The 21,862-nt window shown below is 40.6% G+C and overlaps 1 protein-coding gene across 16 annotated transcripts in view; it reads right to left on the bottom strand.

Moving 5' to 3' along the window:
- The window catches only part of ATP2B2 (ATPase plasma membrane Ca2+ transporting 2), a 410,039-nt gene that overhangs the window by 104,514 nt on the left and 283,663 nt on the right, over window positions 1-21,862 (bottom strand). For all 16 annotated transcript variants that reach the window (XM_017830953.1, XM_017830962.1, XM_017830965.1 and 13 more), the window contains one exon: window positions 17,084-17,281. In XM_017830953.1, the coding sequence (XP_017686442.1) occupies window positions 17,084-17,281 (198 nt within the window). The remainder of the gene's footprint in view (window positions 1-17,083; window positions 17,282-21,862) is intronic.

Raw genomic sequence — 21,862 nt, 5'->3', positions numbered from 1 at the left:
CGTTGAATCACTTCCATAAGGGCAGAGTGAAAGCAGTGAGACCACTGGCTGGCACAGCTCAGTGTCACCACAGAGCCACAGCTAAAGCAAAGGTCCAGAAATCACATGAACCTCAAAAAAAGCAAAGATTTCTGTCTCTCTCACACTTCCCAAGGACTGAGTCAGCCGTGAAAAGCATTTTCTAGATCCTTGCAGTAAGTCACATTGTGCCCTCCAAAACCACGTTTGGTTCTGCAACCGGCCCCACAGAAGGGATTCACAAGTGTGAGATGCTTAAACCACTCACATTTCAGGTTTAGGGGGTTTTAACATTCACTAAAAAGTGATTTTTTTGCTACCTATGTGAAAACAGTATTAGAATTCCTCGCTTTGTGATGCATCAGTTCGTTATGTAAGGACTCCGTGGGGGCGGGGAGGGAGAAAAAGAGATCCTGTCCCTGTGGGTTAGTTATGTAACTGTCAACTTTAGAGCTCAATATTAAATATTTACACGTTTTCGACATACTCATGCAAGGAAACAAATCTGTAAGCCCTGAGAGCATATATATTCACCCATTCCTCAGCCTGATCACAAACATTCGTGAGCAGAGAAATGTTAATTAAAGTACTCGACTTCAAGAGATGTTGTTGAGCAAGATTCTTCTGCCTGGCCCCTCCAAGGAAATGTGTTTTGGAAAGATCACTCAAAAGGATGGGATCCTCACTCCACCAAAGGCAACGGAAGAGAACAAGGACCAAGCAGCTGCTTCTGTAATATTTACACTCAGTTTTACTTCCTTTTGTTGCTATAGAAAAAGTAGAGAAGGGCAAAAAATGGGAATTTTCGTCACAAGTCCTGTTCTTAGGGATTGCAAGGGAAAAATCTTGACATTGGGTTGCTACAGTTTTACTGAGTATTGCTCAGAGCTAGAGATGTCTTTTAAATATAACCACAAATTCAAAAGGTAAAACACGGCTTTCAGATGTAAAGAATCAGACCTTGAAAGTTGTTCTCTGTGTTTATTAACAAGAAGTCAAGTGCAGTTATTCAACCACACTTGCAAGGTCACGTCCTAGCTGAGTTCTACCTAGAGAATTTAATATTTCTGGAGAATCTCTTTCTGGAAAATATGTGAGAAGATTTTTTTACTTCATCCCAAAGTTCTAACTCGTTACCTCACATCCCCAGTGGAGAGTTAAGTCGTGCTTGGCAACCTGGAAATCTACCTAATGAGCAATATTTAACAGCAACCCAGTTTTGTGGGTGATCTTCACAACTCTAATGAAGGGAAGGTATCTGGAGGACTTAATTCTTTTTTCAGTCCAACAGAGATTTGTAGAAACCAGATGAGGGTCACTTTACATTATGAAATAATTGTTTAATTTGCAGGTCCCCCATGACACAATGTGCACATTTTGCATTTTACAATTTCTTAATGTGTTGTTCCTCAAGTCTTGAACTTAAGTCATTCCTCTGTCATTCCTTATTGCTGACATCCAGCTGGGAATTTGCTCCCCAAGCACACTTTTTGTGGTGAACAGTATAGAATGGATAGTTTGATACAGTGGAGCAAAAACAGATTTCCACTTTGCAACAGAAATACCAATTGACACAAAAACCCCCAACTAGTGTTGGATGAGCAGAAAAAACCTCCCTTGTTCCCTCTCATTCAAAATGTGAGGGGTTCAAAGGAAACAGGGGAGAGTCAGAAAGACAGACAGACTGATTGTATGCCCGGCCAGAAAAGTAGGAAACTAAGAATCCAGAAGTTTATTATAGGGAAGATTTAGAAAAGATAATGTGTATTAAAATTTTAATGCAACCTTGAATAATCTAGAAGCATTTTAGAAGATGGTAAAAACAAAGATTGCATCTTATAAAACAATCAGTGCAACATATCTTTATCAAAACACTTAGAGAAGAGCAATTGCATTCACTAAAATATCTGCAACCCAGTAAGAATTTGCAGAACAAGTGTTTTTACACAACATCAAGAATATTTACCCCCAGAATAATAAATAACCATAAACAGCTCCACAGGCATTACTAAACCTATGAGGTAGTAAAGAATTATTAAAAAAAAACTCCAACAAAATAATTAAATTAAGTAATCTTTTAAATAATAATGCTCTTAAATTCTGTAAGTAATTAATAATTTAGGGCTTAACTGAGAAAAGTAAAGACTGTGAGTCAAAAACTCAGGGTCCCAACACAGGACAATAAATTCCACAGAGCAAGAGCTTTGTCTGCACTTGGAAGGCTGTACTGGGATAGTTTTAACAGTGACCTTTTCTAGAAAAGATAAAGCTACAAACAGCTTGTATATCTTTTAGTATGACCTATAACTATTCCATCAAAAAAGATATACTTATTAATATTTAACTGTCTCTACAGAGATATTGAAAAAAAATTAAATCAACCAAAAAAATACATTTATCATTAGCAATTGATTCTGACATAACTTTTCATTTCAGTACAAATACCAATGTCCACAAGGAAAATTCTACTTAAGGTTGAAGGTTTCCTTGTGTTCATCCAGGATAGATAAAAATAGAGTTACAAAATTCTCCAAATGTAAGTCACTGTTGCAGGAATGCAGACAAGGTGCACGTGGTCTTACTCTTAAACAATCTTGCTTGGTCATTCAGTTAAGGCTCTTTTCTCAGGGCTTTTCATGGGATAAAAAAAAAAAAAAAAAAAGAAAAGCTAAAAGCCCTCAGTTCAGTTCCAATGCAGAACAAAATTACATATCAATACTTTGCTGTGAAATCCTGTTTAGCATCCAGCCTTGATGCCCTCAGAAACCCCACCTGGAGGTAACTCAGTTGCTTTGGCTCTACCAGAAAAGTGTTTTAGGTCTAAATTGCATTAACAACAAGGCAAACCAATTTACAGCAATGCAGAACACGCAGCACAAACAAGGCATCCCTTTCAAGTCATATTATTTAAATGTCCTAACTGTGACAAAGCTGAATGTGAAAGACAAACTCAGTTTGAAAGATGTATGCAATAAACTGAATTAATGTAGGGAACTAGGATTCCAGAGAACTGCATGAGTTCTGATTTGCTTACTGGAACACCGATATAAATGGCATTGGCTAATTCAGGGGGAAATAAGGAGGAAAAGAAATGCCTTTTTTCATGATCAAATGTTTTAAGACCACACTTGGAATAGGCTACTGTGCCAATGCAAACAAATCATTATGAATAAAACCCATAGGAAGAAATTAGAATTTTTTAGCTTGATATTAGCAGTGAAGTGGCTGCCCATATGTTGACATTTACTCACTTGGAAAAGTTTAATTAAGTTTGATTTAGAATTCTAACCTTGCTATAAGAAAAAAATGGCATAGGGAACACTGCAGATAGTGGGATAAAGTTGTCTTAGAAGAGCCTTCCTAAACATCAATGGCTGAAGAAAAAAATATATATAATCAAGAAAACCTGCTAAGTTTGGAGCTCTGTACGAACACGTCAGAAAGCTAAAGCTGCAGTTGGATTCTAAAAACAGGCAGAATGCTCCCATTTCTCATGTAGCAATCCTTGACATCTTCCAGTACTTCCTAAATACAGCTGGATGGAGAGGAGGATTGGAACATTTCCTCAGCTCCCACTCTCATCACAGATCACTGAAAGCACCAAGAAACAGAGAAACCCGTGAAAATAAATAAATGCTTAACAGCAAACCAGCTCTCATGGAGGCACTCGGCTTTAAATAGACCTATGAGAAACATTTAACATTGACAGAGAACAACAAATAATTCATAAATACATAATCAGATGGAGAGCTGTCTGTCTTATTCATGCTTCAGCTACCAAGTGCTTATCAACAGAGTCTTTTCTCTTTCTGTCTGAAGCAGAAGGATGAAAAGAGCAAATCACTGAAGAAGGTTTTTAGGGTGGCATCTGCCTGAGTAATGGATGCTTGTATAGTTCCATCACTCTTTGGCTGTGCTCTAATATAAATGAAATGTACTTGCTTCCAAAAATGTTTCCCTCCCCTCCCCCTTTTTTTTTTGGTGCTTTAAAACAAGATGTTCTAACCGGGATGATTTTAGAGTATTTAACAGAAATACTACCAAAAAATTGCGAGACAAAATTGAAAAGAGTTGTCTTTGCCTGGAAATACTGGCAAATGTTTCACCAGAGCTTTTAAAAAAATAAACCCAAGTGGAGCAGGGGATGAAGTGATGACACACCTAGACCATTTAGAGAGTAATTGTCAACTCCTTCCAACCTACAAGCCCTGCAGAGAGAGGTTACTAAGAAAAGGTTACTGATTTAATAGGCCCCTACACAGTAATTCATGGACTCTCAGAGGTCCACAGACCAGAGCTGGAAAGCCATTAATTAAGAAAATTTGCAGCTGAGTGGCTTAAGCAACTAGCAAGGGTAGGAAACAACATAAACCAGAGCATCCCAGTGTGCCTTTTGAGCTCAAGCTCCAGTGATGTGCTCCAGAGCCAATTCCTGGAACACCACAGCCTCTTCTGCTGCCCCACTCATCAGACACACTCATGAGAACAAGAAAACCTGCCCCAAGGAGATAGGGAAGATTTGCAGACCTCAGCCACAAAACCCTCTCCTAAACTGGAGTGTTTATTACTCCCATTAAATTTCTCATCTTCATTTCTGCTATAAAGCTTTAAGAGGTGAAAAATCATGTCAGTAAAAGATTAAACATTGTATCATAATGTCTTGCAGCAGAAGGCATTAAAAAGTTCTATCAACACCAGCGTGGCCCTATAAAAGAAGTTTTACAGTGCAAATCTACGTGCTAAGGAAACGAGTTTCTGGACTGTGTTTTTCTGTTTAGTTTCATCCCAAAGGATGGGATGAAATCCCCTCTGGATGCACATCCAGTTTGCTCACTCCCCGAAAATCATCCTGTAATGTGAACCACAGCATATTCACTGGGGACAGAGATTTTGGAGGTATGTTCTGGATCCAAACAAAAATGTTAACGCAGATACAGCCAAAGCAAGATAAAGCTGCAGGCAAGAGGGATAATCCCTGTTTAGAATGTACATTCTATATATCCTGCATATTAATTATGCATACTGAACTGAAACAAGAGGAGCAGCATATCCTAGAGAAAAAAGGCAGAACTTACACAAAACAGAATTAAATTGAAATTAGTTGTTAAAATTGTTACTTTTCTGATAGGAGATATATGTGTGTGTGTATGTATATATATATACATGAAAATATGCATATATATATATATAAACACATACATATATATAAACACATATATATGCATAGGTGCCCACAGAAGCATATAATTACAAAGTGGTATTAACTCTACTGCACTAGATCTAAGAGATGGGGACTGTAACACCCCACACTCACTTATCTGTGCTTTATTCCTGTAGCTGTAGCTCAGCAGGGTGGGAGCCTGTTCTATTCTCCACCTGATTAAACTTTAAAAGAAAACCTCAACTGCATCTACAGTTTGAAGATTTTAAGAGTCTTCTCCCCAGGTCCCAATTCAGTACCTGATTACAGATATCTGGGAAGGAAGAAAAGCAGCAAAATGCTGTACGCCCACCTGGTCATCACAGCATTCTTGTTCAAAAAGGGATTTCTGCTTTGTTTCAGCCATCTGTACTTAAACATTTTTTTCCCAGTTAGTAATTTTTCATTCTAATTCAAACCCAGCAACAGCCAGGAGCCACAAGCACATGCAGACTTTGGGTTGTAACATGGTTTGTCTGGACTCCTGCAGACTGGTTGGCAACCAGCACCCTCCTTTGAAACTGTAAAGCAATCCCAGAACCTGATCCAAAAATGCTTTGTGTTAAAAAAACATCATTAACAGATTTTGCTAATTTGACAAATAATTGAGATTTTAGAGCTGCTAAATTTAAACTGATTTTTAATTCACAATCAGATAACAAAACATTTGGTATTCTTGAATCTTATATTATTTTATTTTATAAGCTATTAACTCTTGACAACAGAGATGTTTTCAGAGCTTTTGTTTTTTTCATCTGTTTGAGAGAATTTGTTTGGTTTTTTCGAACACCAGGTAAATAATTTTAAGATAATATTTTGGCTCCCTTTGTCAAATTCAGTGTAATATTTGTATTCCTCTGTACTGCTGACATGTTGCTCAAATTTCTGTTGAAAAAGCTGGGTAAGTTTCCACAAATAACTACGCGCTGGTATTTACAATCAAGTTGTCTTTGAGCAGAGAAAATATGGCTGGAAATATAATACCACAAATTGGTCTTCACATCCATGTAAAACATCAAAAGGCAGCGATGTGTTTAAATTCTTACAAGAGACATCTTAGTTATACACCATGAATTACTGCCTCACTGTGTGGACACTCAGACAGATTATCCAGGGAAGACACAGAATTTCCATCACTGGAACCTTTTAAAGATAAGTAAGATAAATGGCAGTCCAGGAGGGCTTAAGTATTGCTGATATTGCTTTTGAGAGTGGGGACAGACTAAACCACCTCCAAGATCCCTAAGATGGTTTTCTCGTCTCCTGCCTCTTCTTGTTTGCCTTTGGATGCTGTCACCAGGCTGGGATTAAGCAGGAGCAGAGACTGGAGTGCTCTCTGATTTATACACCCAGCACTCCCCTCAGCACCACACTCCTCATACAGGGAGTGCTGGGAGCTCAAAGCAAACCCAGCTTTGCTGCTCTGCACAGGATGCAAACACGGCCAGCAAGGCTTGTCCTGTCACTGGGTGCAGGGATGATGCTCAGGGGAGCCCCTGCATCACCTTCCCCTGGTCCCTGGTTGCAGAGCACCCCTGTACCACCCCACAGAGCCAGCCAAAAGGATGTCATCTCCCCAAATCTACAGATCCAGCCTGCATAAACCTGCATAAATCCACCAGCATAGCCAGGGTTATCACTACCCCAGCACAATCCAGCTGAGAGCCACCAGAGATGGCTGCTGGGATATTGTCTGAGCTTTTGTGCTCTCTCCAGGAGCATTATCTCAAGCACAGGGGTGCAAAGCCCCAGGAAAGGCCCTACAGGTTCAGTTTGTACCCTGACTGGTCTGGCAGCTGCACCTGAACACCAGCCCCAGCCCCACGGGGTGCTCTCCATGACCACACATCATCCAGGACTCTCACCAGTTCATCCAATATTGGAGCCTCCAACCTAAATTTGTCCCTTCTTTTCAATCTGGAAAATAAAAGCAAAACTGGTCCAGAAATTCAAGGGCCTACCCAGGTAATGCCAATGGGAAGGGGCACAACCTTCTCCCAGTGAACACGGCCTCAGACAAGGATTGGTGACAGCGAGACCTGTTCTCCTTTCTGCTCCTGAACATTTAGACCACACACTGAAGTAGGATTTAGGGCAGAAATTAAAAAGGAAGATACTTTTCCAAGCAAATTCTTAAAGAACTGAATTTTTTTAAGAAAACAGATTGGGGTAATGTCACCAGAAGCCATATGCTGCTTCACCTCATCTGAGCTTGGGGAGGAGGGAGGTTAAATGGGGGGTTCTGGCAGGACAAGCTGTTTTTAAAAGGGCAAATACTTCCTTTTCTCTTCTTTTCCGGGCTGCCAGCTGCTTCATCCCTTGTACTGATAGACTGTTTAGACTGGTTTAAAAAAATCCTCCTGGGAATCTCTTGGTTTAATTTTTGTGAAGAACAATGAGAGAATTAGAGGGTGTGCAATGATGCTCCTCCAAAGCTGTGTTTTCGTGACTCTGAAAACAACCTATACTTTTGAGATTAATCTATTTTATATAAAAAATGCTATTTTCTAATAGCTCATCTTCTCTTGAGAAATCTCCTCCCTGGACAGCACAGTGAAAGCCTCAGGTGCAGTGACAGCTGGATCAGTGTGATTTGTTCAGCAGTAAAGACAATAAAGGATTCCTATTAGGACACATCAGCTCTTAAGGCTGCATGGTCCTTACACCCTCTGATATACAACAGGGTTTTCCATTGATTTCTTATTGCTCAGTGCCTGGAGAACATTATGTAACACACTCTATGCAGACTTATGGAATTGTACACACACTTCAGGTTTTTGCAGTCAAAAAAACGTCATTTGAAAGCGCTCTGAGACAAACGTGGGGGGTGTAACTCTGAATCTGTTCTAACTAAGGGCTAAAATGAAGTTAGAACTAAAAGCCCCCAAAGTAGCTGCTTTGATATATTATACCATATTAGAAAAAAGGCTGACAGGCCTGCAAAATGAAAAGCAGTGTTTCCAGCCTGCAAATAGCACAGATCAGGAGCTCGGAAGTGGCGGCGAGATTTCCCTGCCGTGCCAGGGGGTGATTAGTTGACACTGACAGTGAGGATTACAGGACAAGCTGTTCCCTTCACCTCTGGAGATACAAGAGAGATTTGGAGATGTTTGCCAATTATTGTTGTTTTCAGCATCTGCAGCAAAGTCCTGAAAATATTTTTAGTAATTGCTCGGGAGTGTTGGGTTGGTTTGCTTTGTACTGATCCAGGCCCTGAAACATGGTGAAAGCTGGGATTCAAATCACTGGAAAGTATTAAAATAAATGAATCTCAGCTCATTTTATTTTAAAAAGGCTTCATGTTTTCTCCAATGTATTTTGCATAATGGAGAGGATTTAGAGAGATGACAGATCTTCAATGCACCAAAACTATTACTTAAGATATTTTTTAAGGTGTACACACCCAAGTTGTGGAATCAGTGTTTCACCTTAGTGTTGGCTTCATAACTGGGAGGGCTGGCAAAAGATTTACAGTTGTTTAATGTTATGCACTGCTATGATTCTAGGAGATTTGCAAAATAACGTTAATGATTGCCCTACAAACTAGATTTTTATGCTGCCTATGTTTATATGTTTTAAGGCAATCTACCTTATTGTATGCAAAATGATTTTAAAAAGAAAGATTAAGATCTAAAACTACCACAAAGCCTAGAGAATTAACTTTGTTTGGCTGACTCATTTCTGAATCTTGCACTCATTAATCAAATTGATTAAGTGCATATTAATGAAAGGAGGCAGATTTTTAGAGACAGGGAGATACATGCAATATTTTCCTGTGGAACCTTTTGTGTCCCAGGATCTTAAATCAGCCCTGCAAGACTCTTGGTATGAAAGAGTCTGGCAAAGGATTTAAAAAATGAATGTGCTTCATTATGCATGCAGGTAACCCTCCTGAATTAAAATGCTAAGGGAAATGTAGGTTGAAATCCCGGATGTAGGCAAAGACAAGGCAAAAACTGGCAAATGCTGCTTTAAAACAATTTGCTTTTCTTTGATTGTGCTCACTGTGTCTCACTAGGAAGTAAATGAACTGAATTCCTCAGAGGATGGCACGAGACTTTCACGTGGTTATTCATCTCAGGTTACTTTTAATTCAGCTTAATTAAATTTGGTTAAAGTTCCTCAGTAATCAGTGCTTTTCCTTTTTTTGAAACAACAGTTTATTCCCCAGGGTCATTTAAGCAAAGGGGGCACAGGGGTATTCCTTGTTTAAATGAACTCTTGAGCCATACCTAAGTTTACTAGTGCTCATTTTTAGGGTTAAAACAACACGAATGGTCAATATTATTAAAGATAAAAAACAATAAACCCAACCTGTTCACATTTGGCAGGAAGTGACTGCAACTGCCACCACAGAATTTCACGACAACAAGTGCCATTCCCCACACCAGATGAGATGGCAGAGCTCCTGCAGAGCTAATCCTGGGATGTGTTTTGGATCCAACTTTGCTTCCTGCCCAAAACGACACCTGCGTGTTGCTCCCGTGCCAATGTGTGTTTACGTACACAGGAATCTATTTCCAGGTTTCCCCGGCAGGCATTTGGTGTGTTTATTTAAGAATAATTTAAGAATAAGCTCGTTTTATCACAAAAAAATGTCAGATTTCTAGAATCCCCAGAAAGAGAAGAAAAAAAAAAAAAGGAAAAAAAATCTATATGCTAAGACATTATAGTTCTTGGAAAGAGAACATAAGAAGTTTATGATCTGGGCAATAACTTTAAAAAAAGAAAAGTGTTTCTGTGAGAGTGGGAAGAAAATTTTTAAGAATTGGATGCTGAATGAGCAATGCCAAATATCATCTACCTAAAAATACTCAAATGAATGTGGTTCTGTCACAATTGTTGGCAAGAAACCAAAGGGAAGAAAATCATAGTTTAAAAACTGGAGAAAAAATAAGAAGAATTTTATCAAATATATGGTCAAGTTTTGCTGACATGCATGGCAACACAGAAGGGGTCTTTTCCTTCCTTTCCCACCTTGTCTGAATCACAGAGACTGCCCAGCTCTCCCTGCAAACCCCAGTATTGGTCTTTGTGAGGAAGTTGGAAACGATGCTTTGCTTTCTTTCCGAACAGAAAGGGAACACACAACTCTTGCATACCAAGAAATCAGATAAATTAACCTCAAAGAGCTGCCCACAGGCCACTGTTTCCTGTGATAGTGCCAAGGCTGGCTTTGGGTTTTATCCCCCCTCTCCTTTGTCCCTTACTCTGAACAGAACTGGGACCTGCTGAGCCAGCAGGACAGGCTGAGGTTTCTACTTGCACCCTCCAATGGAGGTCGAATTTCTCTGTGTGGAGAGAAATGTGTGCAAGAGCAGCAGACAAATCCTGCACATGAATCTGAAGATAAAAATAAACCAGTATAAGATTTTGGCTGATTTGGAAATATAGGCAATAGTGGGGAAGAACTAACATTTGTTTAAAAATAAGGAAAAAAAACCAAATAAACAAATAAACAAAAATAAAGAAAAAAAACAAATTATGTTAAAGGTCAAAAGCTGGATGAGATACTTCAGCTGCTTACATGTGCAAATACAGAAGAATTAATGGAATTGCTAACATGACCTTAGAGCTCTATTAGAAAGGTGGCATTTCTTATTTTCCCCTGGGTGCAAGTGGATCCTTGAAAGTCTGCTATATGTCATCAGGGGGAAATTCCATTTAGAAGCCTAGATGTCATGTGAAAAGGAGCAAAACCACAAACTGATCTAAGGAAAGCTGAGAACTGGAACCCCAAAAAGACGCTGCCCGCGAGAACAGAACTTTGAAAGGTTTTGAAGGAGCAATGTCTTAATTACCTGTTATTACACCGGGTTTTTTCAGTCCTAGAGATTCCAGAATACCCACAGTGAGTGCTGGGGAATTAGGACAGGCATCATATCTTTATAACATGGCACTGTACTCGAGCTTAGGCTGAAGCCCAGCAGTCTATTGCAGCTGTTCTGCTCCAGCAGAATTTGCATCCAGGGTAGGGAACTGGCAGGGAGGAGCGCTGGGCTGATCCAAACTGGTGGAAACACTGTTATTGTTTTTTAATGTGCATCAGTACAGACTATACACTAGAAAGAAATTCAAACTAGCTGGTATTAAATTCAGTATTTTCAGTCCTAACTAAGAAAGAGAGGTTTGTTCTGCTTATATTCTTTCATATATATATATATATTCCTTTATATATATATTCTTTATAATATGAACAGAATTTTTACTTTTTCCACTTCCTTCCACAATTCCTGCACCATGTCAAATCTTTCCCACTGTGACTTATTTCTCCACACTTGCCCAATGTCGTGAGATGCCAAGAGACATATTTTGAGTTAGTCCATGGGCAGTAACCTGGGAGAGGGTGGGAACAGAGCAGCATTTCAGACCCCACACCAGAGATCTGGAATTTGTTTGGCTTCAGGGTTTTTCCCCTCGGGCTGATTTTTACAGTGTTCTTTATCTAAACATCCCATGGCTGCCTCGGATTCTGTAGGGAAGGTTTCTTCTGGTGACTCCAGCACCTCTGAGCATGTTGGCTCTTGCACTTCCCTGGCTGACTGTGACCTGCTGTCCACTCCATCAGGACAGGGATGCACAGAACAGTTGGACCACAGGTGAGTAGTGCCTCAAACAAGATAAGGCACCATCCTCACAGGAGCTGTGGACCAGCTAAACCCTCTCTCCATTTTTTGGAGATTCTATCTGGTTTAAAGCTCCAACTTTAGTCCCCATTGACCAGTGTGGCACATTGTGGGAATCACAAGACAACAGAGCGGTGAAGCCCAGGAAATAAAGTCTCATGTAAGTCGTGAGAGGCCAGCAGGCACCTCAGCCACAGCCCTGAGCAGTAGCAGTGTATCAACACCACCAACAGCTTAAAACAAGAGGTTTGGGAGGACCAAATTTCAGGGGACCATGTCCTGTTCCTGTATTTTTTCCGGTTCATCGACTTGTTGCATGAGTAAGGGGGAGGTAACCCAGGCAAAGCTCTGCTGAGCAGCATTAAGCAATGTAACTACTCACTGAACTTTGTTTTCAAGGCAGGGTTTTGCCTTGGGAATTTTAACAGAGACTGCCTCAACCAAAACGACTTTTCCTTTTTTTCCCCACCCTTAAGCTGCAAAAAAAGCTGTACACTGGAAAACAGATATCGTGCCCAGGGCTTCACACCAAACAGTGGGATGTTAAAACATCTTACCTCAGGCTACCTTCTTCCCTCCTTGTAATCCACGTAAGGAAATAGAGTTCAAGGAAGAACAGTTAAAAGGTTTGTTACATTCATGGAAACAGCAAGCAACTGTCAGGGGTTGACATCAGCATTTCTCACGACTGGGGAATAAGAGCTACATGTGATGTAAGGCCTGAAGACAGAAACAGGGGGGAGGACTCAGGAGGGCTCAGAAGTTGCTACTGAAGGTGTCAGCAGAAGACTCCGAAAATTTTTAGGCAGTTCACATGGTTAAGGATGGGGGGATGTGGCAAACCAGGACAATCCTGCTGGGCAGACTGTGTGGAGATGGTCACAACCCACCAACCCACCAGGGAGGAGATTCTTGCAGATCTACAGCCAAAATAAGAGATTTGAGAGCAACCAAGAGAAGCTCTTCCAATTCCCATTCCCTTGGTGGAATTCTGACTGAGTCTAAGCACTCCTTCCTAAAGGATGTTTCCTTTCCTCAAGCAATGTAATGGTTTGAGACCAACACTTGACCTCATGAAGCAACTCTTTCTTTTCATAAAAAAAAAAAAAAACAAAACAGGGCACTTGATATTTTTTTACAAATGGTATATAAAAATTATTTCTCTATAAACTGATATGCAAAGGCAAATGTTTCAAATTTAGTCCTGGACTAACTCTAATCTACATTAAAAAAAAAAACAAAACCAAAAAAACACAAAACAACAACAAAAAACAACAACAAACAAACAACTCCCCCCAAAACAAACAAACAAAAAAGAAGCCAGGATATCATATGTTAATTAAATCCTCTTTATATACCATAGGGCCCCTACTTGGCATGGTCAGGGAATAGTCTATAATCCATTCACCCAGGACACACAAGGGTTTTGTCTGAAGAACAAAGTATTTTTACCTTGCCTCAGCCACACCCCTGGGTGATCCTCACTGTAGCAGAGGTTACATCTACACTGGGAATTTTCTCTCAATATTCATTTGCTAAAACACAGCAGCAGTTCTGCACTTCTTTGAAAGAGTGGAAAACTGATTCCGTGTGGATCAGTAATGAGAGCAGTAATTGCCACAGGGCTGACAATAACTTATGTAGAAGTTCTCAATTGCTTCTCATGGCCTGTCAGAGGGTGAAAGGGAATGCAAAGCAGATCATAAAATAAACTCCAGCACAACTTCTAAGAACAACATTCTGGACACTTTCACTCTTGCTAAGAAATATGAAAATAAAAGAACTAAAGCAGCTTCTGGAGAAGAAGTAAAACTGCACAATTATCCAGTGATTCCTCCAGAGCAGATTTTGTGATTGCACCAGAAAATGAAAGCAGGTTTTCCAAGATTTTACATCCATATCATAAATGAAGAATTGTAGGAGAACAGAAACTCCAACAACAGATTATTACTCCTCCAGTTCGGGTTGGTTGAGCAATATCACAACTGCTGCTTCAAAACCACAGAAATGACAACTGTTTCCACCAGTGTCAACTGAGTGTGACTGGGGCACAATAATCTACTTACTCTCCTCAAGATAATACCAGACTGTGTTGTAGATGTTCGGAAATGCAATTATGCTACAGTTGAAGGACTTAAATTTGGGGATGTCTGAACACTAATAGCTGAAAATGGGAAATAACAACTAATCTAAGAAATACAGATGGAAAATGAACTTGTGAGCTCGTAGCTGCCTTTTATACAGTAAGATGCATTCAGTGCATGCATGAGACTATTCCCTTACACAAGGTTGCTGAAGCAGTTCATGCATTCTAATATTTTTGGATGTGTAGATTTGATAATGTATTCCTCCTTCACAAGCATCAGGACAAATATTTTGCACTCAAGCTGCAGAAAACACTTAAATGCTAATTCTGTTACTGCATCAAAAGTTACAAGTAGGTTTCAGGAGCCCCAAAAGGAAGAGTTATATTAATTATAGAAAATAAATGTGACTTTAACTTATTATAGTAACTAGTAAGGTCACTGGCAGATAAAAGCTGATGATATATGAAAGGCAGATATAAATATATTAGATATAAAGGCAGTGTATATGTACACTACATTAAAAAAATACACAAAGTGGTGTTTCCCTGCCACTGTGTCTTCCCAGCACTTTGTCTCTTATTTTCATCCCTTATACCCACAAAGAAAACTGTCACTTTAGGTGGTCACAACTTTTCAAGTTAACCCTAAATTGGCGAGCTCAGATTACTATCAGTGACATCCTGACATGAGGTTGTGCTTCCAGAAGTAAATATACTCTTTTCAAGAAAAAAACATACGCCTTGCTAACAAATGTACATTTCAAAGAATTATTTTCATTCTGGGAAGAGTCGGAAAAGGAAAATACGGGTTTTTCACAGGCTTCCCAAGGGAACATTTGTCACCTCTTCCAGTCACTGCATAGGGATTCCATATTACATCCCATAGGCAATATTACCCTCTCACCTCAACGAAATGAGATTGGGCATAACTCAAACTGCTGCAAGGATATTACATATTGGATTTTTTTCCATATTCTCCGTTAAAACAGCAATGCACAAATGGATCAGTGTGTAATGAGTGTGAGATTCAGACATTTCACAAGACATAAAGCTTTCGAGCTGCTGCCCTTTCACAGAACTATAATCTCCTGACAGGCTCGTGTTTGGTCTGAATCCATGTTCCTGGGCAACTCCAGGAACAGTTTATGTTGTTCAGTAAATTGGTTTAAGTGTAGACAAAACAGAATCATTTATTTCTTCGTAAAACCTTCGTTGAACTGAACCCAGCATTAGTCTATAGCGCTTTCAGGCACCAGGTGGGATTTTGAGATTGTCCTGTGCAGGGCCAGGAGTTGGAATTGATGATCCTGTGGGTCCCTTCCAGCTCAGGATATTCTCTATCTTTTATTCTGTAATTGGTTACTGAACGCTGGGCAAAGCCATCAAATCCATTTCAAGTGTAACTACTCCCCACTGTACCAAGGCAAAAATCAAGCTTAACATGTCCGTTTTCCAACATTTAGGACTCTTAAAAAGGATATCTACCAACAGAACAAAGGTATCCTTGGCAGCAGTTTATGATATACTGATCTTAAAATGAAAGAGACTTATTTATACAACTGTTCAAATATAGACTTCCAAAAATGTAGAAGACCTTTACAATGTGTTCAAAAAGCTGGATTACAAGATATTCACTAACTTGATTTATTCTCCTGGTGTAAATCAGGGCAAAACCTTTCAGGAAAACAATCCTAAAAACCTAGGGAAAATAGCGACCGGTGAATAAAATACTGTGCTGTGGGAAAACACAAACATATTTTCCCAGGCTGTGCTACTGAGCTTTTCAGACTATCTCAGAATCTCAGCTGTGTCATACTTCCCCAAGGGAAAAGAAACATTTTAAGTGCAGTATCAAAATAATAACATTTTTTTAAAAAAAGAAAAAATTGTCTGATGACACATCTCCCCTCTTGCTAAAACCTGTAAAAATCGTATTTTTAAAATTCCTTTCCCAGCAAATAAAATAAAATATGAAGGTACTCTACATTCATGTCTGACAAAAAAAAAAAAATCTAAACTAAATACTAATTTGTAAAGCATCATTCATTGTTTATATTGTCCCCAAAGTATTCCACCATGGCCAGTTATATGAGGTAATAGCAATAAATAACATTTTCTTAGATTAAAAAACCAAATGACTCCTTTATCTTTTCATGCCTAAATTGAACACCTGCTGAATCAATAGTCACAGATTCAAAATTCAGTGAGAAAGCAATAAAAGATTCCCAGTTGTATATAAAAGATTAAAGGACCATAATCCAAGAGTTGTGCATGGCTACGTGCTTATTCTGGTGAATGGAAAAGGAAGAAGGAAGAGGCTTCAAGGAAAGCAGCCAAAGGAGACTGCAGCAAATGTAAAAAGCATTTCAGGGCTATATTTAGAGGAAGACATTCTTCCTACATTTGCCAAGCTGCTCACGTCATTTCACACAGCATGTTTTATCCAGCTTTATAAGTCTGGGAGAGAGCAGGAGGGGGACAAAAAAAAAATCTGGATCAGTCGCCAGAAATGGAAATCTTGCATTTATGGAGAGGAACGAGTATTTTAAGCATGTGAATTCAAGAGTACTTTCCAAAGGGCGGAAAAAGGGGAGAAGAAAGAAGGGGGCCAGGCAGGGTGTTAAAGCTTTGCAGAATATGGTTTATCAGCAACATGAGTTTGCCTCCAAAACTCCCTTTTGAGCCAGGCTCACAAGCCTCAGCCCCATCCCTAAAAATACTTAAATGTGTGAATTCCACCAAGTTCGAGTCTTCAGCTGGTAAAAACTAGACTTGTCGGTGTTCCTGTGGATTGGATACATCAGTTATATAAGCAATGACATATTTCTCCTCTGTGACGTGGTAAACAACCACCCGAGATGAATTAAACAAACACCAAACACAGAGGTGGAAACGGCAACAAAGACACTCCCGTTTGATAAGAACGTTTTCTTAGCATGTGTCACAAGGTGCAGGATTTGCATAAAGAAATGTCAGGATACAAAAAAAAAAATATGTCAGTACCAGATGTAACAGTCTCAGGAACAAACCACATGGAAATTTCCTGTTAGTGACCTTCTGGAGAGCGGTGATGGCATTGATTTGAGATCGACACTGATTTAAGGACTGGCTTTACTTAAACTCACAGAGATGACTTCTATAAAAAGTTTTTACCTTCATTCCCTTCTCCAGGTGGCTGATAAAACGAAAGCCCCAAAGATATGATGGCTGCAATTTCCAATATTATAAGAGTCACATCCTGCAACGCTTCCCAAACTAGCTGTATGAATGTTTTTGGCTTCTTTGGAGGTATAAAATTTTTTCCAAAAATAAGCTTTCTTTTTTCTAGGTCCGCAGCAGTGCCGGCTAATCCTGTAAATAAAATAAAATAAATCAAATTAAAATTCCAGGGAAATAGAAAATGCCCACTTGTATCTGCGTTCCTATAAATTACTTTTTTAAGGAAAGCAACAAACTGTGTCACCTATCAACAAACACCTATCACATATCAACAAACAGGTAGATATTCCACTTAAATGTTGCTTTTGCAAGATGATTTGTCCTTATGTTCTGAACAGAATTCTTATGGGCTCCATTTAATAAAAATTCCTGTCAGGTTTAATCATAAAAAAAGTCTTTGAATTAGGAGATTTATTTTAATAAGACCTAGGTACATAGATACACATGTACATGTAAGCAATGACTTCTGAAAACAGATCATAAAGCACAAATAAATAATATTTGGGATGAAGCTGGAATAGCTGTTGGCAGCTTTTGGAAATACCAGTAGAAGATGATACTTTTTTCTGAAAGCAGATCGATGAACTCGAAGTATAAATCAATAAAACATGCCTTGTGCTGCTTCAAAGCAACCCCTCTGGCTGCATGTGGACTGCAACTCATCACTGGAATGAACTGCACCACATTTTTATCACGTGAAGAAAGACCAAGTGACAGGTTCTATATGCACAGACAGGGAAAAAGGAACAGTAGAGTTGCTTAAATTGATATAAAAACGCACATATTTTAAATGACGCTTCAATTTGAGATCATTTCAAGTTAAGGATACAGGATAGGAATGGGTGGTTGTGCTGAACAACCCACTTGGGTGGGGGGTTTTTTCCTATTTTTTGATCATATTAAAGTATGAACATCTAGTGACCTGTCAGTGGAAAAAAAAAAAAGAAAGAAAAAAAGACTTACAAGCATGAGGGTTTAATAACTGAGTCCATATATCTGTCTCAGCAGCATAAAGAACTGCAATAACTGTTATATATATCTGCCAAATAATACCTGATATCATAGAGTTGTTTAGGTTGGAAAAGACCTTTAAGATTATCCAACCAAACAGTGCCAAGGCCACCACTTAACCAGGTCCCCAGAGCGCCACAATCACAGGTCTTTTAAATCCCTGCAGGGATGGTGCCTCCACCACTTCCCTGGGCAGCCTGTTCCAATACTGGACAACCCTTTCCATGAAGAAATTTTTTCTAATATTCAATTTAAACCTCCCAGGGTGTAATTTGGGGCCACTTCCTCTTGCCTCATCCCTTGTTGCCTGAGAGAAGAGACCGACCCAGTTGGAACATTTATAAAACTATAGGTTTGGCTGTGATAGAAGTGTCAAGTTGTTTATGCTTATTCACCCTTGCATGACACCTGGAAAACGCTGAAGTTCAGGGCTGGTCTCAGAGGAACACAAAGGTGCCCGCAGGAGAGCAAGAGGAAACCATGGACCCCACACTGGAAGGATTCCTCAGCTCACACAGTTCAGGGTGAGTCCTTGGCTATCCCAAATCCTATCACCGCCCATGGGGTACATCAGGAATGGGAAGACCTAGAAACATCATCTTCAGGACATCAAGGAACACTAGTCAGGCTCCTAATGTGCTGAGAGTCCCCACTGTGTGTTTGGGTGGCCCAGGACCCGCCCCCAGCAGTGTCCCTGTCCCTCTCAGCCCCCTCTCAGGTGACAGCACTGGGCCCAAGCACTATTTCCCCAAGATGAAAGCGATGCTGTTCTGAACAGATCAGTCCTGCCACAGTCCAGGCAGATGGTGACTCACCTTTCACTCCAGGTGTATAATTACAGCTGCTGTGGAGCTTCTGCCTCTAGGTTAACTCATCAAACTTTCATTTTACCTTCAGCTTCTAAGAAACACAACCCTTCTCCCCCAGATAAAGGCACGCTGTAGTTATTATTACCTCACTTCATTTAATTTTCAGTACCCAGTGCTCAGTGACACTGTGACAGCTTCCAGCAGTCATGAAATGTGTCTGTGTTATCTCCCACGATTCAAACAACAGCATGTCAAAGCTCTCCACTCCTCTGAGAGCTCCCAGTCAGCTTCCAAGGCAGGGTAAACCCTTTCCCCCCCTGAGGAACTGCAGGCTCTGAGCCATGGGATAGCCTTTTGGTGACCCAACACGGGTTACAGAAGTTAGGGCAGCACACGGGAGAGAGGAGGGCAGTCACCCGCTGCTGATGGGATCTGACACAGGGACAAGCCTTCAACAAAAACCAAACAAGTGCAGTCTGATCAGCTTGTAGAGGCCTGCAAAGCCCCTCAATGCAAGGGAGGAGTTTCACTAAAAGTCAAAGAATCATAGAATCATTAAGGCTGGAATAGACCTCTAAGATCATTGAATCTGACCATTAACCCAACACTGCCAAGTCCACCACACAACCACGTCCCCAGGCATCATGTCTGTAATTGTTTTTAACACTTCCAGGGATGGTGACTCCACCACTTCCCAGGGGAGCCTGTTCCAGTGCTTGACAGCTCTTTCAGTGAAGAAATTTTCCCTAATATCCAACCTGAACCTCCCCTGGTGCAACTTGAGGCTGTTTCCTCTTGTTCTGTCCCTATTTCCCTGGGAGCAGAGCTCGACCCTCACCTGGCTCCACCCTCTTATCAGGGAGTTGTAGAGAGTGAGAAGGTCCCTCCAGAGCCTCCTCTTCTCCAGGTTGAGCTCCCCCAGCTCCCTCAGCTGCTCCTCACATGACTTGTAAAAAGGGCACGCACGATTTGCACCGTGCCCCCAGACACAACCTACTCCGCTACAGAGCTGACTTCATCCAGAAAGGGATATTCCCTGGGCAGCACTGACAGCTGTGGGGGCAGAAATTTTCACCTCGTGCATCTTCGATGCAGCAAAACAAAACTCCGAAACAGAAGGAACTTTAAAGCACGTTTGAAGATGGAAGGAAGAGACGTCGGAAAAATGCGTTTTCCAACCCAGAACATATGTGCTCAGTGGTGGGCCAGCTCCAGCAGGTCAGCACATGACTAGGGACTCACCAGCATGGCAGGGATGGCTGGAATGGTACAGGAAATTGCTCCAGCATTTTTCAACAGTCCTCGTCACATTCACTGAGACGCGATACGTGACTTTGAAATTGTGCCTTATACCTCGTTGTCAAGGGGGGGAATGCAAAGCACACGTCTCCTATCCCATGTTTATAAGGCCTGTTTAAATACACCTACATCCCAAGAAGCCTCCAAAGCAAAAGAGACACACTGGAACTCAAATTGCTGCTTTTTCTCTAAGACAAAAATTCTTCATTTAGACATCGTAAGGCTGAGGATTAAACTGAGTTTAAATGGTCATCACCATTTTCCAGACTATAGTCTACGTAACACCTGTTGGAATTCAGACAAATTTTACTTTACTCTTTCATTTTTTATAACAAATATTATGTTCCTTAGGCACCACAAATAGACAAGGGTAAACTATGCATGTGATTTTACTCTTTTCTGTAAGTCTATGTCTTGGGGAAATTACTCACCCAGTCTCATCTAAAAAGCAGAGTATATTCATCTTCAATAAAGAAATTTATCTCCTTGTAAATCATTTACAAATCCTAGAAAACTAAATTCAATGTTCAGTTCAAACCAAGCACTTTCCCTTCTCCAGAGGCTTGGCCAACACTCAAAATCCCATTCAGCGAAGTTTTGGGGCTTTTTTTTTTCTCCCACTGACTGCCAGAAACAAACTCCCAAATTGAGAGAAAGAGAAAGGAAAGGGGAGAATGAAGAAATCTACAGCCCACGTGATGAAATCAGATCATAACAGTTCTAAGCATTACTGTAGAGACAAGGTCAGAAAGGAACAGAATAACAAAAGGTCCTGAGGTGGGACACACAAGGATCATTGTGTCCAACTCCTGGCCATGCCCAGGACACCCCAACAATCCCACCCTGTCCCTGAGAGTGTTATCCAAACTCTCTTGAGCTCTGGCAGCCTCGGGGCTGTGCCCACTGCCCTGGGGAGCCTGATCAGTGCCCAACCACCCTCTGGGGGAAGAACCTTTTCCTGAGATCCAACCTAAACCTGCCCTGATACAGCTCCAACTGTTCCCTGGGGTCCTGTCCCTGGTCCCCACAGAGCAGAGATCAGTGCCTGCCCCTCCTCCTCCCCTCCTGCAGGGACAAAGTTCCACAGGGAGATGCAGCTCCTGGAAACGGGACTGAGCATCTGAGGCAACTCGAGATGTTGATTTGGAAAAACTTCCATAAATTCACATTGTTTTTGCTGACAGAACATACAAGGGGAGCACTCTTTATCTTTTCCAAGTATCCTGCTTTATTCAGAAACGTGAAATAGTCCTAAAGGTGCTCTGAGGAAGCCTGAATGGCTGGGGAGGATTAGAGGTGGCGGGGGCTGCCCGTGGCCCTGGCAGAGCTGCGGGAGCTGCTCCGACAGGCACCACAGATGGCAACCACGTCAATTAGCACAGCAAGGGCTGCACAGGGACATCTGTCCTCACCAGTACTGTCAACCAGGAGATGGCTTTCCTGCTGCTAGACTGGTTTATGTTGGTTTTTTTTCAGATTACCCACACTGACTTCATCACTGTTCCTGAATATTGTATTTTTATTTCTCGCTTATCCCAGGAGACCTGTGACAATGAGAGCATTGCAAATGAAAGTAATTTAAAATATTGTTTCT

Source organism: Lepidothrix coronata, unplaced genomic scaffold (assembly GCF_001604755.1).
Source record: "Lepidothrix coronata isolate B3197 unplaced genomic scaffold, Lepidothrix_coronata-1.0 Scaffold186, whole genome shotgun sequence".
Lineage (NCBI taxonomy): Eukaryota > Metazoa > Chordata > Aves > Passeriformes > Pipridae > Lepidothrix > Lepidothrix coronata.
The sequence above is the reverse complement of the archived record's forward strand: the minus strand, read 5'-3'. Positions and strand labels throughout refer to the sequence as shown.